At 39.1% G+C, this 21,847-nt stretch overlaps 1 protein-coding gene across 3 annotated transcripts in view; it reads left to right on the top strand.

The window, feature by feature from the left end:
• Positions 1-20,820, top strand: part of LOC311287162 (interferon-induced very large GTPase 1-like) — a 34,240-nt gene extending 13,420 nt beyond the window's left edge. For all 3 annotated transcript variants that reach the window (XM_084403809.1, XM_084403811.1, XM_084403810.1), the window contains 3 exons: positions 13,630-13,887; positions 13,994-14,254; positions 14,389-20,820. In XM_084403809.1, the coding sequence (XP_084259935.1) occupies positions 13,630-13,887; positions 13,994-14,254; positions 14,389-19,076 (5,207 nt within the window). In that variant the 3' untranslated portion in view covers positions 19,077-20,820. The remainder of the gene's footprint in view (positions 1-13,629; positions 13,888-13,993; positions 14,255-14,388) is intronic.
• The last annotated feature ends 1,027 nt before the right edge of the window (positions 20,821-21,847 follow it).

The raw sequence follows: 21,847 nt of genomic DNA, 5'->3' as shown, positions 1-21,847 counted from the left end.
GCCCCACTCCCAGTTAAATGTGTCGAACATTACGAAGCATAAATATGTCTATAAATATATGCAAAAATAACTATCCTATCTGTAACTCAAAAAACAACATCTTAAAATGCACATATGTAGATCAGCAAAATCTAAAGTGTCTCGGGGGAGCCCCTGAATCCCCCTAACTGCCTCACATTTGAGACCTCAGTTATTATAAAACCCTGCGTTTATACTAATAAACAGTCAATATCCTAGTAATATGCATGTTAATAAGCAACTAGTTAAAAGTGAGAAAGAATTAGATCCTAAACTAAAGTGTTACTTTTTTTTTTTTTTTAAATCATACACAGATGATATGTTACAATATTATCATGCTTAACACTGAGAATTTGAATAATTGTCATGTGATGATCAGATGCAGATATCTAAATCAGAGAATATCATTTATTTTCAACAGTGGATTCGGGTGACTCAAAGTGCACCCGATTAATACATTTCTCTTTAAAATGTACAAAATTTTCTTCCGGGAGTGCATGCCCCCGGACCCCCTAGAGGTAGCTCCACTTACAAAAATATTGTGGGAAACACAGTAGGCTATATGATGTTCTATGAAAAATAAAAATGTAATTATCTTATAATTCAAATAATTCAAATCCTAGAATCGCCGCTGGTGTCCCCCCCAATGTTAAACTCATTCCTACGCCCCTGATCGAGGCTAATGCTTACCGGTGTGACAAAGAACACGGAAACAAGTGTTTAAAAGCATTGAAAGACACTCACTGTTGTGTTTGTGTGAAAAAAAAAAATGTCTCTGAAAATGAAACTGCTGTCAGCAATAATTTTGTGTTTTTTCGCATAACACTGACTAAAATTTTAAATGCTGCAAAACACATGGGAGTTATATTCTCAATGCAGTTTATTTGATCAGTCACAGTATATCATTAATCAAGCTTAATTTGACTTTTCAACTACAATTTGGCAGGGTGAACTGAAAGCTTTTACAATCTTTTAGCTATAGATCATTGACAAAAGTATTTGGTGCATTTTGTTCCAAAAATGATTTTCTTTCTCAAATTCATGCTTCAAGTTGACAAAGCACAATAAACGAAACTGTTTAACCAGACACAGCCTTAATTTGCATCTAAATAACTTTCATTGAATGTCTTTCATAATGCACTTACCATGATAATATTTATTAGTGGGGCAACGGATCATAAAACTCGCGGTTCAGACAATATTATGTTTTTTGAGTTACAGATAGGATAGTTTTTCAGATCAGAAAAAAAAAAACAAAAAAAAACCTTTAAGTAGCCATCGATACCACAGCCAGCAGACCTATTTATGCTTCGTAATGTTCGACACATTTAACTGGGAGTGGGGCCGTCCACACTGTTTTATCCATTGTAGGCACCGCTCGCGTTGTGTTTTCGGCTTTGGGAATGGAAAGAACACAACTCTTCCAGACAACCTCTCGGGGTATCTAACTTCGTGTCCGATTTACAAACGCCGTGGGCGCACCGCTTCACCATCTTGCTTGGAGTCAATGTTTGTCGGACCTGCTCACATAGTAACGGTTGCTATGATGTGTGATTGGACAATGGCCGTTTTGGGGGAGGGGCCGGCGAGAGGTCAATTGAGCAGAAACAACTTTTTCTAGTATTTTAGACATAAATGGAAGATTTGAAATGGGTCTATAATTTGCTAGATTATGTGGGTCCAATTGTGGTTTCTTAACTGCCAGTTTAACCCTCTGGGCTTCTTCGTAAAATAGTCACACTTATGGCGCTTTTCCATTACCAGTACCAGCTCGACTCGCCTCGCCTCGACTCAGCTCGGCTCGGCTCGCTTTTCGCTCCGTTTTCCATTGCAGATAGTACCTCCACAATAGTACCTGGACGTCATAGCGACGCCGCAGGAAACTGCCGTGACTTAATCTTTTACGCGAGACGCGCGAGACACACCCGCTACCTACACACACAGGACAATGGAGGAAATCGAGTGTATGCTGTTTTTGGATGTTTTTGTTTTTGCTGTTTTTTATTCAGGATACGCGTGCAATGATGACGCAGTGAATAGTGACGATTCTCTCTGACCAATCAGCAGTCTGCCATGATTTCACGTCACATTTTAGTATCGCCTCAGCTCGCCTCAGCCCGCTTAGAACCTCGCCGGAGGTGGTACGAAAAAAAGTACCTGGAAGCAGGTACAGGTACAACTTTTACACCGTGGAAAACCAAACAGAGTCGAGCCGAGGCGAGCTGGTACTGTGTAGTGGAAAAGCGCCTATAGCTTCCTCCCGCCCGAAAACGGGCGAAGCCTTAAAATTTTACTTTACTTTTTCCCAGGATAACCAATCAAATATATTTTTGTTCTATAATATTTTGATTATTATTTAGAATTTTTAGAATTCTGATACTTTGCATTAATTATATAATTTTTATGAGCTATTTTTTTCCATTAGAATTAATATATATATATTTTTATTTTATTTTTCAATAAATGCAACATTTCACATCAAAATAGAGTGCAGGCCTAAAAAAAAAAAATTTCAAGTGAGAAGAGCGCCATCTAGTGGCATCAAAATGTATTAATTTGTGTCATGTCCTATAACCGCCTATAGGCGGCCTATAGCTTTTTTATTTATTTGATTTATTCCCATTCGGAAAGAATTCTTTTTTTTTACTAAGCAACCACTGAATGGAACAACACAAATTATATATCATTTTAAAGCTTAGGAACTCAGCTTTTTAATGCATCTAATTACATTTATTAACTCCTAACGAGTGCTGAGTAATCCCTCTAAAACCGAGTGTACTGCCAGCAGGCGCCACCTAGCTGTGAAAATATTCATTACCATATTTTTCAAAAATCTTGCCTTGATTAACACAAAGTTGATGTCATTTGAAAGCTTAGAGTCTGAACTTTACAGTGAATGTATCCACTTTGAAAAACTTAAGTATTGCTGAGTTATTTGCTGATAAATAGAATTTCTTTTTTTTCATAATCTATAAAATAATGTACTGCAATGTGTCAAAAACATCATACAGCTCATGAAACATTCTCAGATCATTGAAAATGGCACTTCATTTTTTACAGCATATTATTACAATTAAAATGAGCCCAAAATTAACATAATCTATTGCTTTTATGATAAGATATTCTTCATGGAGAAACAATTGCCCATGAGGGGGTGTCAAAGACTGTACAAAAAGGCTGTCTCTTTTCCAAATGCTGTAACTTTTGATTCCTTTATCCAATTTTTTTTTTTTTTTTTATCCAGATGCAGCTAACATGTAGAGGGTCTTCACTAAAAAAGAATTTTCCTCCTACCTTATTTCCTTTCTGAGTTATTCCATGACAAATAAGAAAGATATGCAAAACCATAATAAAAATTATATATATATTGTATTTTATCCGCTGTTTCTTGGCAGGACAATGTCCTAATGTAATTTATATTTTCAAAAAATTTAAAAAGAGTTCTTTCAAACGATACCTACCTTTTGACTCTCCTTGCTATAGTTTTGGAGTTATTATGATTATATAATTTTTATATAGTTTGGGGCAAAATTTGCTGTTTCAGTCTTACCAGTTCATTTCTCTTTGTGTGTGTTTGTTTGTGTGTGTGTGTGTGTGGGGGGGGGTGTCTTATTTGCACTCTTGATGTTTTAGAGCAGGGGTTTTCAACCGGTGGTCCGCGGCCCCCTGGTGGTCCGCGGTGGCATTGCATGTGGTCCGTGACATGCATTCCAGCCTACGTAATTTCACTATTAAATTAATTTTTCCAAACATTTCCAGAATATTTGCACATTGGTGTGAATACACTAAATTTTATGAAAATATCAAAAATAATATAGAGGAGTTGAGATTCAAACTGACACAGGATAGGCTAGCTTTGCACCTATCAGGTCTATGCTTTGCAACGTCATATACGTACACATTCATCTTGCGCGCGAAATAGACCAGCATCTCGGAGAGTTAAGGAAATACATTATTGAGGTTTCATTGAAAAGACGCTTAATATTGGTGAATTTAAATTTGGAGTGGAGTGGAGCTGTTAGCTATAACGTTTCTAACTAAGGCGAAGATTGCTAGTCAGCACCAAGCATGGATCGCTTTTTAGTGAGGAAAGTGACAGATGTCAGGACAGATGGACAGGCTTCTGCTGCATGCTCTTCAGACAAAGCTACAACGTCGGAGGAAACAGGGAAACGTAGTGGGAAACGAAAAAGAAAATACAGTGAAGATTATGTTAAATATGGATTTACAGTAACGACTGACAAAACAGGAGAGGAGGTACCACTGTGTTTCGTATGTTCAACGTTGCTTTCAAATGAATCCATGAAACCGTCGAAACTTTCTCGTCATATGGAGACACATCACAGCTTCTTGAAGGCCAAGCCTATTGAGTATATGCAACAGATGTTGCGTGATTTCAAAGGACAGCAGACGCTCATGAGAAAGAGTGCAAAAGTCAGTGAAAATGCACTGAAAGCCTCATATCTGGTGGCTCTCAGAGTTGCGCAATGCAAAAAACCTCATTTAATTGCAGAGCAGCTGATTTTGCCAGCAGCTATAGACATGTGTAAAACCATGATGATCGAAGAATGTGCTAATAAATTAAAAACTATTCCTTTGTCAGATAGCACAGTCGGACGTCGAATTGAGGAAATGGCAAATGATGTGAAAGAGCAGCTGATAGAGAAACTTCGATCAGTTCAGGGATTTTCAATTCAATTAGACGAGACGACAGATATAACAAATGACGCGCAACTTTTGGCATTTGTGCGATACGAGGATAATAGTGCGATGTGCGAGGAATTTCTCTTTTGCAAACCACTGCCAGGGCGAACTACAGGTGCCGAGATCTTTTCAGCCCTTGATGACTTTTTCAAAGAACACAATATTTCGTGGCAGAAGTGTGTGGCGCTATGTAGCGATGGAGCCAGAGCAATGAGTGGCAGCCAGACTGGATTGATTGGGCACGTAAAGAAAGTAGCACCGGCGATAATTTGGACACACTGCATGATTCATAGAGAAGCTCTGGCCGCCAAAGATCTCAGTGTTGAGTTCAGCGAGGTGTTTGATGCTGTTGTTAAAACTGTAAACCTGATAAAACGAAAAGCATTAAATACACGCCTGTTTGCATCCCTATGTCAAGGCTTAGGAAGTGAACACACCTCTCTCCTTTACCATTCAGAGGTGAGATGGCTGTCTCGCGGCGCGGTGCTCGCCCGTGTGTTTGAACTACGTGACGCTATCTATACTTTCTTGTGCGAGAAGGAGTGCACTGAACTGGCTTACATGTTCAAGGACAGCCACTGGTTAACTAAGCTGGCGTATCTCACCGATGTTTTTGCAGAGCTTAACAAGTTGAACACTTCAATGCAAGGGAGAGATTCAAACGTCCTGCAGCTCTATGAAAAACTAGAGGCATTTGTTAAAAAAATGTCAAGATGGATAGAAAGAGTGGAGAGTGGTAACTTGGCTATGTTCCCTTCAGTTGAGGAATATTCTGACAGCACTGACATTAAAGACATTGTGTGTGAGCATTTGAGGAAGCTTGTGCTTCAATTCCGAAAGTACTTCAATGATTCTGATGAGTGGCGCTGTGACAGCAAATGGATCCTGCTCCCATTCAGTGATGATGCAGCAGCAGGGTCAAGCTTAACTACTGTAGAAGAGGATCAGCTCATAGAGATGTCCACAGACTCTGTCAGGAGGCATATGTATGATACACAACCCCTTGTGAAGTTCTGGATAAGTTGCCAGACAGAATTTCCAGAGCTTACAGTAAAAGCAGTGAGGTGTCTTTTACCCTTTCCAACTACATACCTCTGTGAGAGCGGTTTTTCCACACTGGCATATCTAAAGAACAAGTACAGGGCAAGGCTGGAACCAGAGAATGATATGAGGCTGTCACTATTTACCACTATATCACCACGAATAGACAGACTGTGTGGAAGTCACCACGCCCAGAAATCCCACTAACAGGTAAGGAGTACCCCCCCCCCCCCCACACACACACACACACACACACCCACACACACACACAATAGTGGGCCGCCGATTACTTGTTAGTCAGAATGGTGGTCCCTGGCACAGAACCAGTTGAAAACCCCTGTTTTAGAGTGTCACCCCTTCATTGCTGAACACTTTTTTTCAGCCCAGTGGCTGATCTGTAGCTTGTACCACCAAAAGTTTCTGAGTTTTCCTATTTTTTCGTATTTCCCATTCATTTCCCATGTCGCCCGTTTTCGGGCGGGAGGAAGCTAAGTGTGACTTTTTTTTTTTTTTTTTTACGACCCTTTAACATATCAGAATCATCTCCTTGATGATGATTATTATTATTATTATTATTATTATTTATTTATTTATTTATTTATTTATTTATTTATTTTGTGTGTTCATATAGGTAATAAAACAAGTCACCAAGTTTCACCCCTATCCGATGAAGCAAAAAAATAAACAATTCGAAACGTTCAAGTTTTCGCCCGTTTTCGGGCGAAGAAGCCCAGAGGGTTAAATGTTCTTGGAACATGACCTAAAGATAAAGATGAGTTGATGATATTGAGGAGAGGCTCTTCCACTATAGGTAACACTTCTTTCAGTAGTTTAGTGGGTATAGGATCTAATAAACATGTTGTTTTAGATGAAGTGATAAGTTTATTTAACTCTTTTTGTTCTATAGTTGTAAAGCACTGTTCTTCGGGGTGATAATTGAGGCTGAATTATAAGGCGCAATTGAAGATTGAACGTTTACAATTGTGTTTCTGATGCTTTCTATTTTCTCAGTGAAGAAGTTCATGAAATCATTACTACTAAACTGTAACGGGATATTTTGTTCTGGTGACGTCTGTTTATTTGTTAGTCTAGCCACGGTGTTAAATAAAAACCATGGATTATTTTGGTTGTTTTCTATTAGTTTGCGGAGATGCTCAGCCCTGGCTGCTTTTAGGGCCTTTTTATAATGTGACATACTGTCTTTCCACGTGATTCTAAAGACCTCTAAATTACGGGTTTCTCTCTTTAGAACATGCGTAGTATTGTTGTACCATGGTGCTTTACTTTTCTCTCTGACCTTTTTTAATCTAATGGGTGCAACAATATCCAATGTTCTAGAGAGAATGGTGCTCATAGTGCTAGTTAGTTCCTCTAGTTCATCTGTTTGTTTGGGTTCAGGCAGCAGCTGAGACAGATCAGGTAAGCAATTTGAGAAATTATCTATGGTGGATGGAAGGATTGTCCTGAATGTTATAAGTAACCCAAACTCACAGCATGCAGAGATGGAGTTTGAGACGCGCTTTACAAATGTAAATAACAGTTCACGTGGAGCAGGATTTGAACTCTGAGATGCACGTAACCTACATGTATGTAGGGATGGGACGATTACCGGTTTCACTATAAACCACGATAAAATGTACTGACAGTATTATCATTTAAAATTTAATTATCATTAAAATCGTGATTTTAATTACTCGCTGTATATCCTGTCCAGCCAGCAACAGTCTGATGCAGATGCGCGCATTGTTTTTTTGTTTTTTTTTTATTCAAGAAGGAATGGCGGAAGGTAGAGTCCCGGGGGTCAATCCAGCGCTCGAATTCCGTACCACCCCTGGGGGCCGCCATTGGCTAACAAGCCATCACCTGCTGTTAGCATCCCATTCATTTTGGCGTCAATTTGACAGCGAATAACTTTACATCTGATGCGTTTAAAGACTCCATTTGTCCATTGTTTATTTCTAAAGAAATGCGACAATGTAAAAAAAGGCTCCATTACCTTGTATCTTACGTTATGGCCCCATAGAAACAGCTTTTGTAGATTTTGTAAAAGTCAAGTTTATTTATATAGCGCTTTTCACAATACAGATTGTATCAAAGCAGCTTCACAGTATTAAATAAAAATAATACATCAATGTTTGTTTCTAGTGGAAAACGTCCACGTTTGATAATGCTGATCAATAGTATTGTTGATTTAAATTAAATATCCCCAACTGAGCAAGCCAAAGGCAACAGTGGCAAGGAACCGAAAAAACTCCAGGTGACCTGATGGAGAAAAAAAAAAAACCTTGGGAGAACCCAGGCTCAGTCGGGGGCCAGTTCTCCTCTGGCGTCTATGAACTAGAGGTCGGATTTAAAGGTAGGGTAGGTAATCCTGTTCAGAAACACTTTTTTTTTATACTGGGTGAAATGGTCCTTCCATCCTGATAGTAGTCAATACATTATGTGTTTAGAAAAAGGAATGAAAAAAATCAGACCTCTGTAGCAGCTGCAGGACAGTAAAAACTCTGACCAATCACTGCCATTCGGTGCGAATGTAAAGAACCAATCAGATGCCTTCATGTCTCGTGCCCGAGCCCCACTGCGCGCGCTGCCCTGCGTGCACTCATCACATGTCACCGTTCCCGGAAATATTCAGCTCAAAGCACCTGCATATGCAGTCAGCCAAGGCAAAAAACACTTCCTCGGACCCTGCCCGCACTCTTGAACGACCTCCTCTGCTTCGCCCTCAACCCCGGACCTGTCCTCGAACCGACGATGCGGTACTTGTCTCCGGACTCGGAGTGTACGTTAGTCTTCATTAGAGTCAACAATGTTTTCATCATGGAAACTCTTATATGCAAAACACCGTATATGTTATGAATCTTACACGAAATTCACCTTCACAGTGTAACTGATGGTAATGGAAAAACGTGTATCAATGCAACCTGTTTTTAGTTTTGCCTTATAAATATAGCTTGTTACCGAATGAAACTTTACCAGTATTGATATGCTAGCTTGATAGTGAGTGAGTACTAAAAGAAATCTTATTTGTTTATATTCATAGTGATAAAGTTAGGTATTTTATTACATGTGATTCTGACATGATGTCACTGTATGTACTGCGCTCCTTCCTCTCCACTCGTCTCAGGTAATAAATGCGTCTTGTTCCAGCCTGAGCGTTTGGCGTCGCGCGTTCATGTGTTTTGGGGGCGTGGCTTTGGAAGGAGCTCAGAAGGGAGGGGGTGAAGTGAATGGAAATAATGAGCTGTGTTTATTGCAGATTAAAAGGTCTACAGTCACTCGATTTTTATATTTTCTTTTTCAGAGTACTTACATTTTAATTATGTATTGGTATATAAAGACAGTTTAAACAAATTTGGAATGTTTTTTTTTTTTTAGAAAAAGGATTACCTACCCTACCTTTAACTGTAAGATTATAAGTATTACATGAATGCCTGGCTGAAGAGATGTGTCTTTTAATCTAGTTTTAAACTGGGAGAGCGAGTCTGAGCAACGAACAATATCTAAAAGACTATCTAACTTCCGGTTGAAAGGGAACGCTGGCGCGTGTGGCTGCCGCTCCTTTCTCCCGTCAAACATTTGGTTTTAATGTTTTACATACCACTCATGTTTTCCATCGTGATGTGGAATCGTGTAACAGTCATTGGACTACTGCTGCTATCTCTGGATGTTTGCAGATCATTAATCAACAGCAGTGTGACCCAGGACTTACACAGTTGTGATGCTGTTATTCGCGTGGACTCCTCTACAATGACCATAAGGTACACTTTTCGCCAGTTGCTGAACCTTAATGGGCAACATGCTTTGGGGACTGAACCTCGCGCACTTTGCAATACCTGTGGTATTTTTCGCCCAAAACGTTAACTTACCTACATCGATCATCACGTTGTGGGTACCTGGGTTCGTCTCAAGAAAATGTATTTTATCCGATAGCCTTACGTAAATCACTGAAGTTGTCATGGAGACCAACGAGGGCTGATTTAAATAATTTGACAGTTCTACGTGAGGAGGCTACACCTGGCTCGGCCGTTCCGGTGCGATTTGCTGAAATGTGCACTGATAAATGTGCGCTCGATCAATAACAAAGCCCTGACTGTATGTGACCTAATTATGGATCAAAACTGGGACCTCGTTTGCTTAACAGAAACCTGGCATAAAGCGTCTGATGGGCTACTTTTTAATGAATTGACTCCTGAGGGATATGGATTATGTGATCTCTCGCGTTCAACGGGTAGAGGAGGTGGTATCATTGTGCTGTACAAACAGCCACTTGGACTATCTTCTGTGGATATTCCTTCCTTTACCTCATTTGAATGTCTTGCCTTGAGTGTCTCTGCTTCTTCATCTACGGTCATTGTGGCTGTGTATAGACCTCCCAAGTGTAACAAAGAATTTACATCTGACTTTGCTGAATTAATATCTGTGTTGGTTTTAAAATATCAGAAAATTTTAATTCTTGGTGATTTTAATATTCACATGGACAAAAAAGACATTTCATCAACAAAAGACTTTACATCTTTATTAGAGTGCTTTGAGCTATATCAAGTTGTGGATTGTCCCATGCACAACAAAGGCCACATGTTACATCTTGTGATTCAAAATGATACACTTGTGTCTAGGTTGTCTGTATCTGACTTTGGGCTATCTGATCACTTAGCTGTACTATTCAATTTGGAGCTACCTGTTATACTTGCTGCCACTTCCCGTATTATTCATTACCGTAAGTGGAGATCTATCGTGCCCACTGACTTCTCTGACTTTATTGAGACTGCTACTAGCTGTATCTTACCATCTGATGCATTGGAAGACAAAGTAAATATGCTGCATACAATTCTTTCATCCGGCCTGGACACTTTTGCTCCACTGAAGTCACGTGCTGTATCTTTTAAACGATCTGCTCCGTGGTATAATGACGATCTGCGCGCAATGAAAACTCAGTGTCGCAAAATGGAGCACAGATGGCGCTCTACTGGTTTAACTGTGTATCATCAGGCTTGGAAAGAAAGCTTGGGTGAATATAGGACTGAAATGGTATCAATAAGGTCTGCTCACTTTTGTCAGATTATTGCGAGTAATCAAGATAACCCTAAAAGGTTGTTTAATTCAATCAACAATCTTTTAAACTTCTTCTGTTCAATTGTGCAACAAGTTTCTTGTGTTTTTTGGTAATAAGATTGAGGGAATAAGAGATCAGATTACTACTACAAAAACAACTGTTACCCCAAAATTAAATAGCATAGAATTTTCTGGTGTTTATCTTTCAGAATTCCTCCTGTTAGATTCTCATTCCTTGTGTAATGTGGTTTTAAAGATGAAAGCTACCACCTCACATGTTGATCCCATTCCAGCTAGGTTGTTTCAGTCATGGTTTTCCTCGTTGTGTCTGCTCCTTCTGAGTATTATAAATGACTCTCTGTCTTCTGGTGTTGTGCCATCTGTACTTAAAATTGCCGCTGTAACCCCGGTTCCAAAAACAAATAGCCGTGATTTTGAGAATCTAGGAAATTTTCGACCCATCTCTAATCTCCCTTTTATTGCTAAAATCTTAGAACGTATTGTTGCAACACAATTGCTATCTCATCTATCTGTTAATGAACTCTTTGAGCCTCTTCAATCTGGCTTCCGTAAAATGCATAGCACTGAGACAGCATTAGTTAAAGTCACAAATGATTTACTGATGGCTTCTGATTCTGGATGTTTATCAATACTGATCCTGCTTAATCTAAGTTCCGCTTTTGACACTATTGATCACTGTATTTTACTTTCCCGCCTGGAGTCTGTCTTTGGTGTATCTGAATCTGCTCTGAGCTGGTTTAAGTCTTATCTCTCAGATCGCAAACAATTTGTTGTGCTGGGTGGCTGTAGGTCGGAGTTTGGTATGGTAAAATATGGTGTACCTCAGGGTTCAATTTTAGGTCCTTTACTTTTTAGTCTATATATTTTTCCACTTGGTCAACTTTTGAGGTCTCTTGATCTCAATTTTCATCTATATGCTGATGACACCCAGATATACATTCACTCAAAGCCTGATGTAAATGTAGCTGATACTCACCTTTCTAATTGTATTGCAGAAATCAAAAATTGGATGTCCGTTAATTATTTGTCTAAATAGCGATAAAACTGAAGTGATGCTTATTGGTTCGTCTCACCAGTTACGTAGTGTGAAATCTGTAGCTATAAATGTGGACGGCTCTGATATACAGTTCAAATCTAAATTAAAAAACTTGGGAGTAATTTTTTATTCTAATCTAACATTTGACCTGCATGTACGTAATACTGTTAAAGTTTCATTTTTTCATCTTAGAAACATATCCAAATTACGGTCCAAGTTGCCTTTTTCTGTTGAAGAAAAATGAATTAATACTCTGGTTTTTTTCTAGAATTGACTATTGTAATGCCTTGTTGGCGGGAGCATCGAAATCTATTCTGCACAGACTTCAGTGGGTACAAAATTTTGCTGCACGTATTCTGACCAGGACCAGACAAAGAGATCACATAAAACCTGTTTTAGAGACATTGCACTGGCTGCCTGTTAAATTTCGTGTCGATTTTAAAATTCTTATGTTAAATGGACTTGCTCCGCAATATCTTTCTGATCTATTAGTACCCTACATTCCGACACGTAATCTTTGCTCAGCCAATGCCGGTCTCTTAGTTGTTCCGGTAACGCGCCTAAAAACAATGGGTGATAGAGCGTTTTCTTCGGTTGCCCCAAAGGTATGGAATTCACTGCCCTCACAAATTAGAAGTGCTCCATCTTTGAAATTAAGTCATCCCTTAAAACTTATTATTTTAAAGAAGCATTTGGGTGAAACGTGATTGCTGTGGTTCTCCATGTGATATATTTTATGGTTTGCTATATGTTTTGTTTATTGAACTTAAGTAGCGTTTTTTTTATATATATATATATATATATATATATATATATATATATATATATATATATATTTTATAATATTGTTGTATGCATGCTCTAATAGTTTGTATTTCATGCTTATTTTATCCATTTTAATTTTGATGTTTGAACAATATCAGGAAGACTATTCCAGAGTTTAGGAGCTAAATGTGAAAACGCCCTTCCTCCTTTAGTGGACTTAGATATCCTAGTGCACGCTCCCTCGAAACTTGACATCTGTGGCATTGTGCTGTGTGATAAAACTGCTCATTTTAGAGTGGCCTTTTTACTGTGGCCAGCCTAAGGCACACCTGTGCAATAATCATGCTGTCTAATCAGCATCTTGATATGCCACACCTGTGAGGTGGATGGATTATCTCGCCACAGGAGAAGTGCTCACTAACACAGATTTAGACAGATTTGTGAACAAAATTTGAGAGAAATAGGACTTTTGTGTGCATAGAAAAAGTCTTAGATCTTGAGTTCAGCTCATGAAAAATGGGGGCGAAAACAAAAGTGTTGCTTTTATTATTTTGTTTCTTGCTGACTTCCATTGCCGCCCAACCTAAGTTATTTCCCTGGAGCAAGCACTACTGCAGTTATGCATTTGGATCGGAGCCTCCATCCCTGGGCCAGGCTTGCAGGGCCTCTTTTCTGCCTTATGGGCTGGGACATTCCTGCACTAATAATTCAGTGTTGTTGGATTGCATTCCCCATAGCATCAGCTACTGACGAAATGTCGAGTGAACAGTTATATGTAACCGAGGTTACGGTGGTAACGGAAACATTTTCTTTAATACATTTTTGGTCTTATTTTGCATAATGCATCAGTGCACATTATTACAAAAGACATGCAGAGATAACTGTTTGAGCATTAGTGAATGCATATTTATACCGATAAACCAATCACTACTTGCAGTGCTTTAATACTCTTTCCAGAAGTTGAAAATGTATGCTTTTTGTTTCCACAGACGTTCCTGCACCAAGTGAAATTTTAGTGCAGCTTATTGGGACCAGTTCTGTTACTCTTGCTTGGAATAGCACAGACAATATTTCTACATTTGAATTGACCTACTATGATACCGCCGCTACAAAGACCTCTACTATCACAAATGACACAGCCATAGAGGTGGAAGATCTATGTCCAGGAACTGAATACACTTTCACCCTTGTTTCAATATTAGACAATGAAAAACGAAGTGTGGGAGTTGAAGTGACTGCATGCACCAGTAATTATCTTTCTGTCTATCCATGCAGTATGAATGTAGAATTGTTTGACAATGTGTCTTTGAAATGAAAAAAGACCAAACAACATTAATGTTTTTATGATTGCAGGGCCAGTCCCACCTGAAAATTTCAAGGTTGAGAGTGTAGGCACAACATCAGTTACTCTTATTTGGGATGCATCTGGCTGTGAGGAGAACAAGTTTCATGTTGTTTGCAGTCACGATGGAAAAATCATTCAGGAAGAGCTAAAAGAATCAAGAACTGTGGTTTTCTGTGACCTAATTCCTGGAAAGAAGTACTCTTTTCACATTACAAAAGTTCTTCCAAATGGCAACAGAAGCAAAGAAGCTGTCACATATGCTCAAACCAGTAAGTATAATATAGCAAACTTCACAACAAACATTTACATGCCTCATTTTATTTGGTGCATTTTTTTTAAATTGTGAAATGAGGAGAAACAAAATGAGGAGAAACAATTGATGAAATGCTTGCTTTTTCAACAGAAACAAATATCCAGAGCCTTTTACATGATTTAGGATTGGAGCAGTACTACCCGAACAAACTCTCACTCAGCGATGTGCTACAGATTGACAAAAGGTCAGTGACAGATGAGCCAGCCCAGTCTCTGTCGTCTTTGCCATGGCTGTTCCTGAAGAAACTGATGATGGTGAATGTGACTGCAAGAAGTGTCAAATATTCATCAGATGAGATTGAGGATTTGCAAAGCTTAGATTTGTACAATGACACATTTGATCTTCTGAATGATCAGAATAGCAGTGTAAACCCTTTAGATATAGTGACCGCCCTTTTTCTTTGTTCAGATTGTTTCCTCCAACAGGAAATGGTCTCGAAAATGTCAATGTGTCAGTTCTCTGTTCCTTTACTACTTCCAAAGTGTGACACACAACAGTGCACGTACATGCTTTGGGCCATGAGAGATATTGTGAAAAATTGTAGACCTCATTCCTTGTCAGACTCAAAAGGTTTTGTGGAGGAAAGAATTGTTCACTCTGAGCTCCCCCTAGTGTCCTTTGTTAGACTTGGTGACTGCAGCATTTCTAAATCTTGGATCTTAAACAAATTGCTCAGCAATCCCCAACAATATCATGACACTTTTGTACATCGTGACATGGACTGCGGAGACATTCCAAGAAAGATATCAAATGGATTAGTGGAGATGGGTTGGTATCTACCTTGTGGAATAGAAAACATAGATGTTTTTCCTGAACCTGTGGCTGTTGCAAACTTGAGAGGTGACATCCAGACCTTTGAAACACAGTACTCTTTCTTATGCCAGACCTCCACTGCAGTTTTTGTGTTCTTTGACAATCTGGACACAAACTACAAGTTACTCACCAACCAACATGCTAAAGCACAGTTTTTTTTAGTGGGCAATGTGCAAAGCAAAGCATTCAATAAGGATCAGCTGAGAAGGGCCGCATCTGAAATGAGTTTGAAGAATGACAACATAATTCTGAAGAAGAATCAAAATTATGCAAATTTTGTAACAAATCTGCATTCTGTAGTAAAACGCATAATAGATAATAACCCAGCAAAAGCTTGTCTGGAGAAAATGGACACTATAGCACATGAACTCGGAATTCAAGTTGATGAAGACGTTCAAGATTGCCAGAAAGCAAAAAATAATGCACATGCCTTAACGACAAATATAAAGGAAACACTGCAGTTCAAGAAAGATCAGCTCCCGCGTCAAGGTCAAACCTGGAAAGATTTAGCAAAACTGGAAAAAGAGGAATTCAGACTCCGGAAAGCTGGTAATCAAAACATAGAGACATACAAGAGTGATCTCCAGATTAAAAAAACTGAACTCAGGAAACGACAAAGTAAATATGACATCTCAGAGGCAATGACCTGCTTTGTTAGTGCATTAAGTTCGAGCCAGGAGAGGCCCTACTTCTTGAAGTGGATGCGGATGAACCTTGACAATCTCTCGCGAAAAAGCCTCTCAAGCCTCCGTGAGCAGTACAAAGAAAAGTGTCAGAAATTTTCAGAAAACAAAGAGGAAATCGCACAGCTTGACCAACAGATCTCTAACAGTTCTTTAGGAATAGAGCACTTTCTGCGAGAAATGGGCCAACTCTATGAAGCCGCAGTGTCACTTCCAGAAAACTTAGAATCCCGTCAACAAATGCTACACTTACCTCGGCTATGTGCTGAGCTGATGTTGGATGGCTTTCCTCTGGAACTGGTTGATGGAGATGCGTCAAATATTCCTCTCAGATGGGTGAGTGATGTGCTTCTGTATCTGAACTCTTCGGTGCAGCCCAACAATAAAATCATGGTGGTCACAGTTTTAGGAGTCCAGAGCACAGGGAAGTCCACCTTGCTGAACACCATGTTTGGAGTTCAGTTTGCCGTCAGCAGTGGAAGATGCACCAGAGGAGCTTTTATGCAGCTGATCAAAGTCACAGAGGACATCAAGAAAGAACTTGGTTGTGATTATTTAGTGATAATTGACACTGAAGGTCTGAAATCACCTGAACTGGCAAAACTAGATGATAGTCATGAGCATGACAATGAATTAGCTACACTTGTTGTGGGATTGAGTGATATCACAATCATCAACATCGCAATGGAGAATTCCACAGAGATGAAGGACATTTTGCAGATTGTAGTCCATGCTTTCATCAGAATGAAGGAAATAGGTAAAAAACCCAAGTGTCTGTTCGTCCACCAAAATGTTGCTGATGTATCAGCCCATGACAAGAACATGAGAGATCGAAAGCTTCTGCTGGAGCAGCTGAATGAGATGACAGAAGCGGCAGCTAAAATGGAGAACAAGGAGGAGTATAAAAAGTTCAGTGATGTGATTGAGTATGATCCAGAGACCTGCAACTGGTATATCCCTGGGCTCTGGCATGGAAATCCTCCAATGGCACCAGTGAACGCTGGCTACTCCGAGGCTGTCTATGACCTTAAAAAGAACATGATTGATGTAATTGGAAAATGCAAAAACAAAACATCTGGAAACAACATAACAGAATTTTTGGAGTGGACAAAAAGCTTATGGAATGCAGTCAAATATGAAAACTTCATATTTAGCTTTAGGAACAGCTTGGTGGCCGATGCATACATGAGACTGTGCACAGAATTCCACAAATGGGAATGGTCTTTCAAGAAGCATATGCACTCTTGGTCAACTCAAGCTGAAACCAAAGTGTCAAATTTTGAGACATTCAAACTGAAATCAGACAAATCAGATCTGAATGATCTCTTATGCAAACTGAAACAAGAAGCTGTCACAAAGCTTGACACCTTGGAAAAGACCACAATGGAAAATCTGTCCAAATACTTTGAACAAACAGAGGGTCATGTCTACCTTGTGGAAAAGTACAAAGAAGACTTTGTGAGCAGCGTAAAATGTCTCAGGAGGGAAATTGAGAGCTCTTTGCTGACGCAGCTTGGGACAACGGTGGACATTAGGAGAGGAATGAATAAAGTGGACAACATCAAGAAAACATTCACTGATACAATGGAGAAAAAAGTGCTGGGTCTACTGGAGGAGTTACACAAAAACAACCGCTCAAAGAGTGATGCACAAACGACTGACAAAGAGCTCGATGGATTCTTTGAACGAATATGGCAAGACACCATAAATGAGCTGTCATTTACTGGACTGAAGAAAAGACAAATATATGATTGTGTTTTCAGGCAACTTCGAGAAAACATGAAACAGAAAGGCAGTTATGTTGCAGAGCAATTAATGAGAGAAAAACTGGTGAATTGTGGAACAGGGGAGTTCAAAATCACCAAAGAAATCTGGTACAAAAGGTGGATTAAACGTATGTTCAGTGACAACTCTGCAATGGACCTACAACATTTAGCAGATAATATCATTCAGACATGCTCTCAGTTTGTCCTGGACACAACTTCGCAGCATTCAGATTACCATGACACCTACATTCAGGAGATCCTACACATAATTGATGAAAGATTAATGTCCAACAAGAATACAAGGGTTTCAGAGGAATTTGAACTGTCCCTGAAATTGTACATTTGTGGGTTTTCTGCAAGAACATTTCAAGACATGCATGAGTGTTTCATCAAGGAGAATGACCCACGCAGATGCCTTGATCAGTTTAAAGACAAATATCGCAATGATTTCAAGGACCTGTTTCATGATCGTGACCAGTGCCAGAGAAAGGCAGAAGAATTCACTAAACTGTGCTTGATGCCTGCAGTTGAGACGTTCATCTACAGCTCCTTGGGTCCAGACATCATTGACAAAATGCTTCAGGGTAAAAATGCATTTCAGTTCAGCACTCGTGGATTTTTCCAGTACACACTCTTAAAGGAACTTGTGAATGAAGATAAGTTTGAACAGTATGTAAAATACATCAGCTCATATGAGCGTTTTGTTAAGGGTTGGATATTAGATCAAATCACCAAACAGTTTTCAAACGAACAGGAAGTGTTTGAATTGGAGGAAGATCACCTTAGAGGAATCACTAAGGAGATATTAGAAGCTGTCAAAATGGCACAGAATGAGACAAATGAAGATGGTATCAAAGGATTCATACATTGCATATGCAAGAAGCTTGAACAAAAGCTAATAATTCCCAAAGATGCTCTAGAAACAGTGATGGTCCTAAACAATGCATCTCAAGAGCCATTTGCTGACTGGCTAACCAAATCTGTAGAGGAGATGGAACAGACACTGAAGGAACATCTGAAGAAAGTCGACATACAGGGCAAACTCTGCAAACTCAAGATTAAACCCCAGGATGAGCTCTTCAAGAGAGTGTTTGGATGTGGGAAACAGTGTCCATTCTGCAGTGCTCCATGTGAGGCTGGTGGAGAAGCTCACACTGAACACTGTGCTTCAGTACACAGACCACAGGGACTCGGTCGATACAAATATAAAAAAAATGAAAAATTAGTGGCTAACATCTGCTCAACAGATGTCCACAGTGAAGCAGAGTTTAGGTGTCTCCAGACTAATTATGACATCCATCCTTGCAAAAGATACAGAGAAATCTTTCCTGACTGGCACATCCCAGCAGACGCTAGCATACAGGCCTCAGATTACTGGAAATATGTGATGGCCCGGTTCAACACCAAGTTTGCTGAAGAGTACAATGCTCGCCCTGCTGATGTACCCTTGATGTGGGAATCTATCACAAAGAAACAAGCAGAGGACAGTTTAAAAGAGTCTTTCAGCATCAAATAAACAATTGTTCCATTTCACAATTATGGATTCAGACTTCCAGGAACCATTAATACTGCTTGCACTTGGGAATGGGAATATGGGTTAATCACTTAAAAGGTGAGATACAGTTTAACTAGGTGAAAGAAAAATAAAAGATATATATGCAATGTGCAACAACATGGTGAGTTGTGTTTTTTTTATTTTTTTTTATATCATTTTACTCTTTATTTGATAAAAGATTTTCATTTTTCTTGTCAAAATCAAATTTTAATAATTTATATTTATGATGATATACTACAGAAAATATACTGCATGAATACTTTTGTGAAGAATTCTTAAAAATAGATAGATAGATAGATAGATGGATAGATGGATAGATGGATAGATAGATAGATGCTCTGCTTTGGAATAAAGTGCTTGCTAAATATATAAATGTAAATGCGTTTTAGCAGATCAAATGCAGCCTACCGTAGAGTGACATGATTAATTGTTGAAAGATCTGGACGTTTTTGCTCCTAAATGACATTTTCTGTAAAGTTGCTTTAAAACAATATGTATTGTGAAAAGTACCATATAAATAACCTTGAATTGAAATGACAATGATTTAGCAACTGTAGGTTTATTTACTCTTTGGCCCTGTTTACTCCTGCTATTAAGATGCATTTTGGTCGATCAGATCACAAGTAGACAAGGGAGACACATTCCCGGTCTTGGTCCAGGGACAGATTAATGCACAATACAGTACAAAAACTATAGAAAACCGTTTTGAAAGTGCAAGTTTTTGAAAACGATATCGGTTTTGTATCCGTGTAAACTACAAAAATGCGAATTTGTGAAAACAGTGACGACAGTTTTAATACATTGTCGTGTAAGCGTACCTAATTCTCATCTCTTTCTCAACCATTGACAGAAGTGCTAGTTTTTTCATTTTTATTTCCTACGCTGCATTTTAGTGTAAACCATAGACTCAAAAAAACAAACAAAAAAACAATGGATGTACTGTCTGACGTCAAATTTCAGACAGACAGCAGACAAACGGCTAGTAGTGACAACTGCGGCAATCCGCCTGTCACTCAAGTGGCCACGCCCTTAATTATGCAGAAGTTTAAGGCTTACTATAATTTAAAACGGATGAGTTATTAAAAAAAATCACCCCTTTCACAGTTGTCATGAAGGGCAAAATTATATATAGACCCAAACTACTTTTTGCACCAGGCTGTAAAATTTTTTTCTGCTGTAAAGTTAAAGGGCATTTTAAGATGGGGGTCTATGGGATTGACTCTCTTTTGCAGCCTGTCTCTAGTGGCCAGTCGATGAATTGCAGTTTATGTCACTTCTGTGTTGGATTCAAGAGAGAGACCTGGGGCCTGTACCATGAAGGTAGCTGAACAAACTTGGGGTTACAGGGTTAGTTTTGAGTTGACAAAACCAAACCGATGCAATCAGGCTTTATTGGTACCACGATGCAGCTCATCAACTTTGTCAACTCAGGCTTTGATCCTCAAGCTATGATTACTCCACGCGCGCGTGCACATAAAAGAGTGACGTCGACACTGAACAACCAATCGCGGGTAGAGCGAGAGCGATATATTTTTCCGCGGAGTCGCAAGAGATAATCATTCATAATCACAATGAATTTAAATTTGTATTTCAAGCTCGAAACAATACGGTCTCTGCTGCCAAAGCAAGAGAAGACTGTTGGAGAAAGATTGCTGATTGTTAATGTGTAAGTTAAACAAATACGTTCTATATTTATGTAAAATGATGTATTTGTATGTGTAGTCTATATGTGTAATATAGCCTATTTTTATAATATATATAAAAAATATGTATGCATGTACTAAGATATTAATATTATATATTAATATTAATTGATTTTTAGATGCAACCCCAACTCCAAGGGCCCTATCTTGCACCCAGCGCAATTGACTTTGTACAACGACGCATGTATCATTCCTATTTTGCACCCGCGCAAAGCGGACTTTTCCCTCCACAGATGCACGTCGGTAAACTAGCAAATACACTTGCGCTCCCCGGGGCGGTTCAGCGCAAAGAGGCGGCGTGTTCCAGCGCAAACGTTCCCTCATGCTATTTTGCAGGTTTAGAAAACAATTTCGCCAGTGACCAGGAAAAACCTAGTCTAAAGTCAGTGGCGCGTTGCGCATGTTATTCATGCTATTTTAAGGGCGCATGCTTGGCCATAATCAATGTAGCATGTGCACAACGCGCATACACTTTGATTCTCTCATCTACACAGAAGCAGCAGTTTTCATTTTTGTAAATCATACATTATTACTAGGAAAAATATTAGGTCTTGTAGGTCTTGATAAGCCTAGGGCTTCTACCTATCACTTTTCGAACAGTGTGATTATTATGCAAAAAAAAAACAAAAAACATAATTGTTTTATTTTTCTTGATGGATATTTAATGTGTTGCTGTCTTTGGTTTAATTTGTTAATTGTTCAAAATAAAGATTTCATTCATTTATTCATATTAATACACGAGGGAAATCATTGTTGTGTCCATGAAGATGTGAAAAAAAAAATAGGCATAAATCTAGCTTACACATTTACCCAAATTATCATATGCCTGTTTAACTGAAGCTAATTTGGGTGTGTTTGTTTCTCCATCGCCAATGTCACTTCTCGGTGTTTTACGGCCCTGACGGGAACGTCGGTCTCCTCGGCTGTGAACCGCTCCTGGCGCGTGCCTGGCAAATCCGCCGTTATAATAGGAATCCGCTTTAGAACAAGCGCGCCTGCTCTTAAAGGGAATGTGAGATGTCGCTCTGA

The sequence above is a fragment of the Rutilus rutilus genome (genome assembly GCF_951802725.1).
Source record: "Rutilus rutilus genome assembly, chromosome: 3".
Lineage (NCBI taxonomy): Eukaryota > Metazoa > Chordata > Actinopteri > Cypriniformes > Leuciscidae > Rutilus > Rutilus rutilus.
This window is presented reverse-complemented; position numbering and strand designations above follow the sequence as displayed.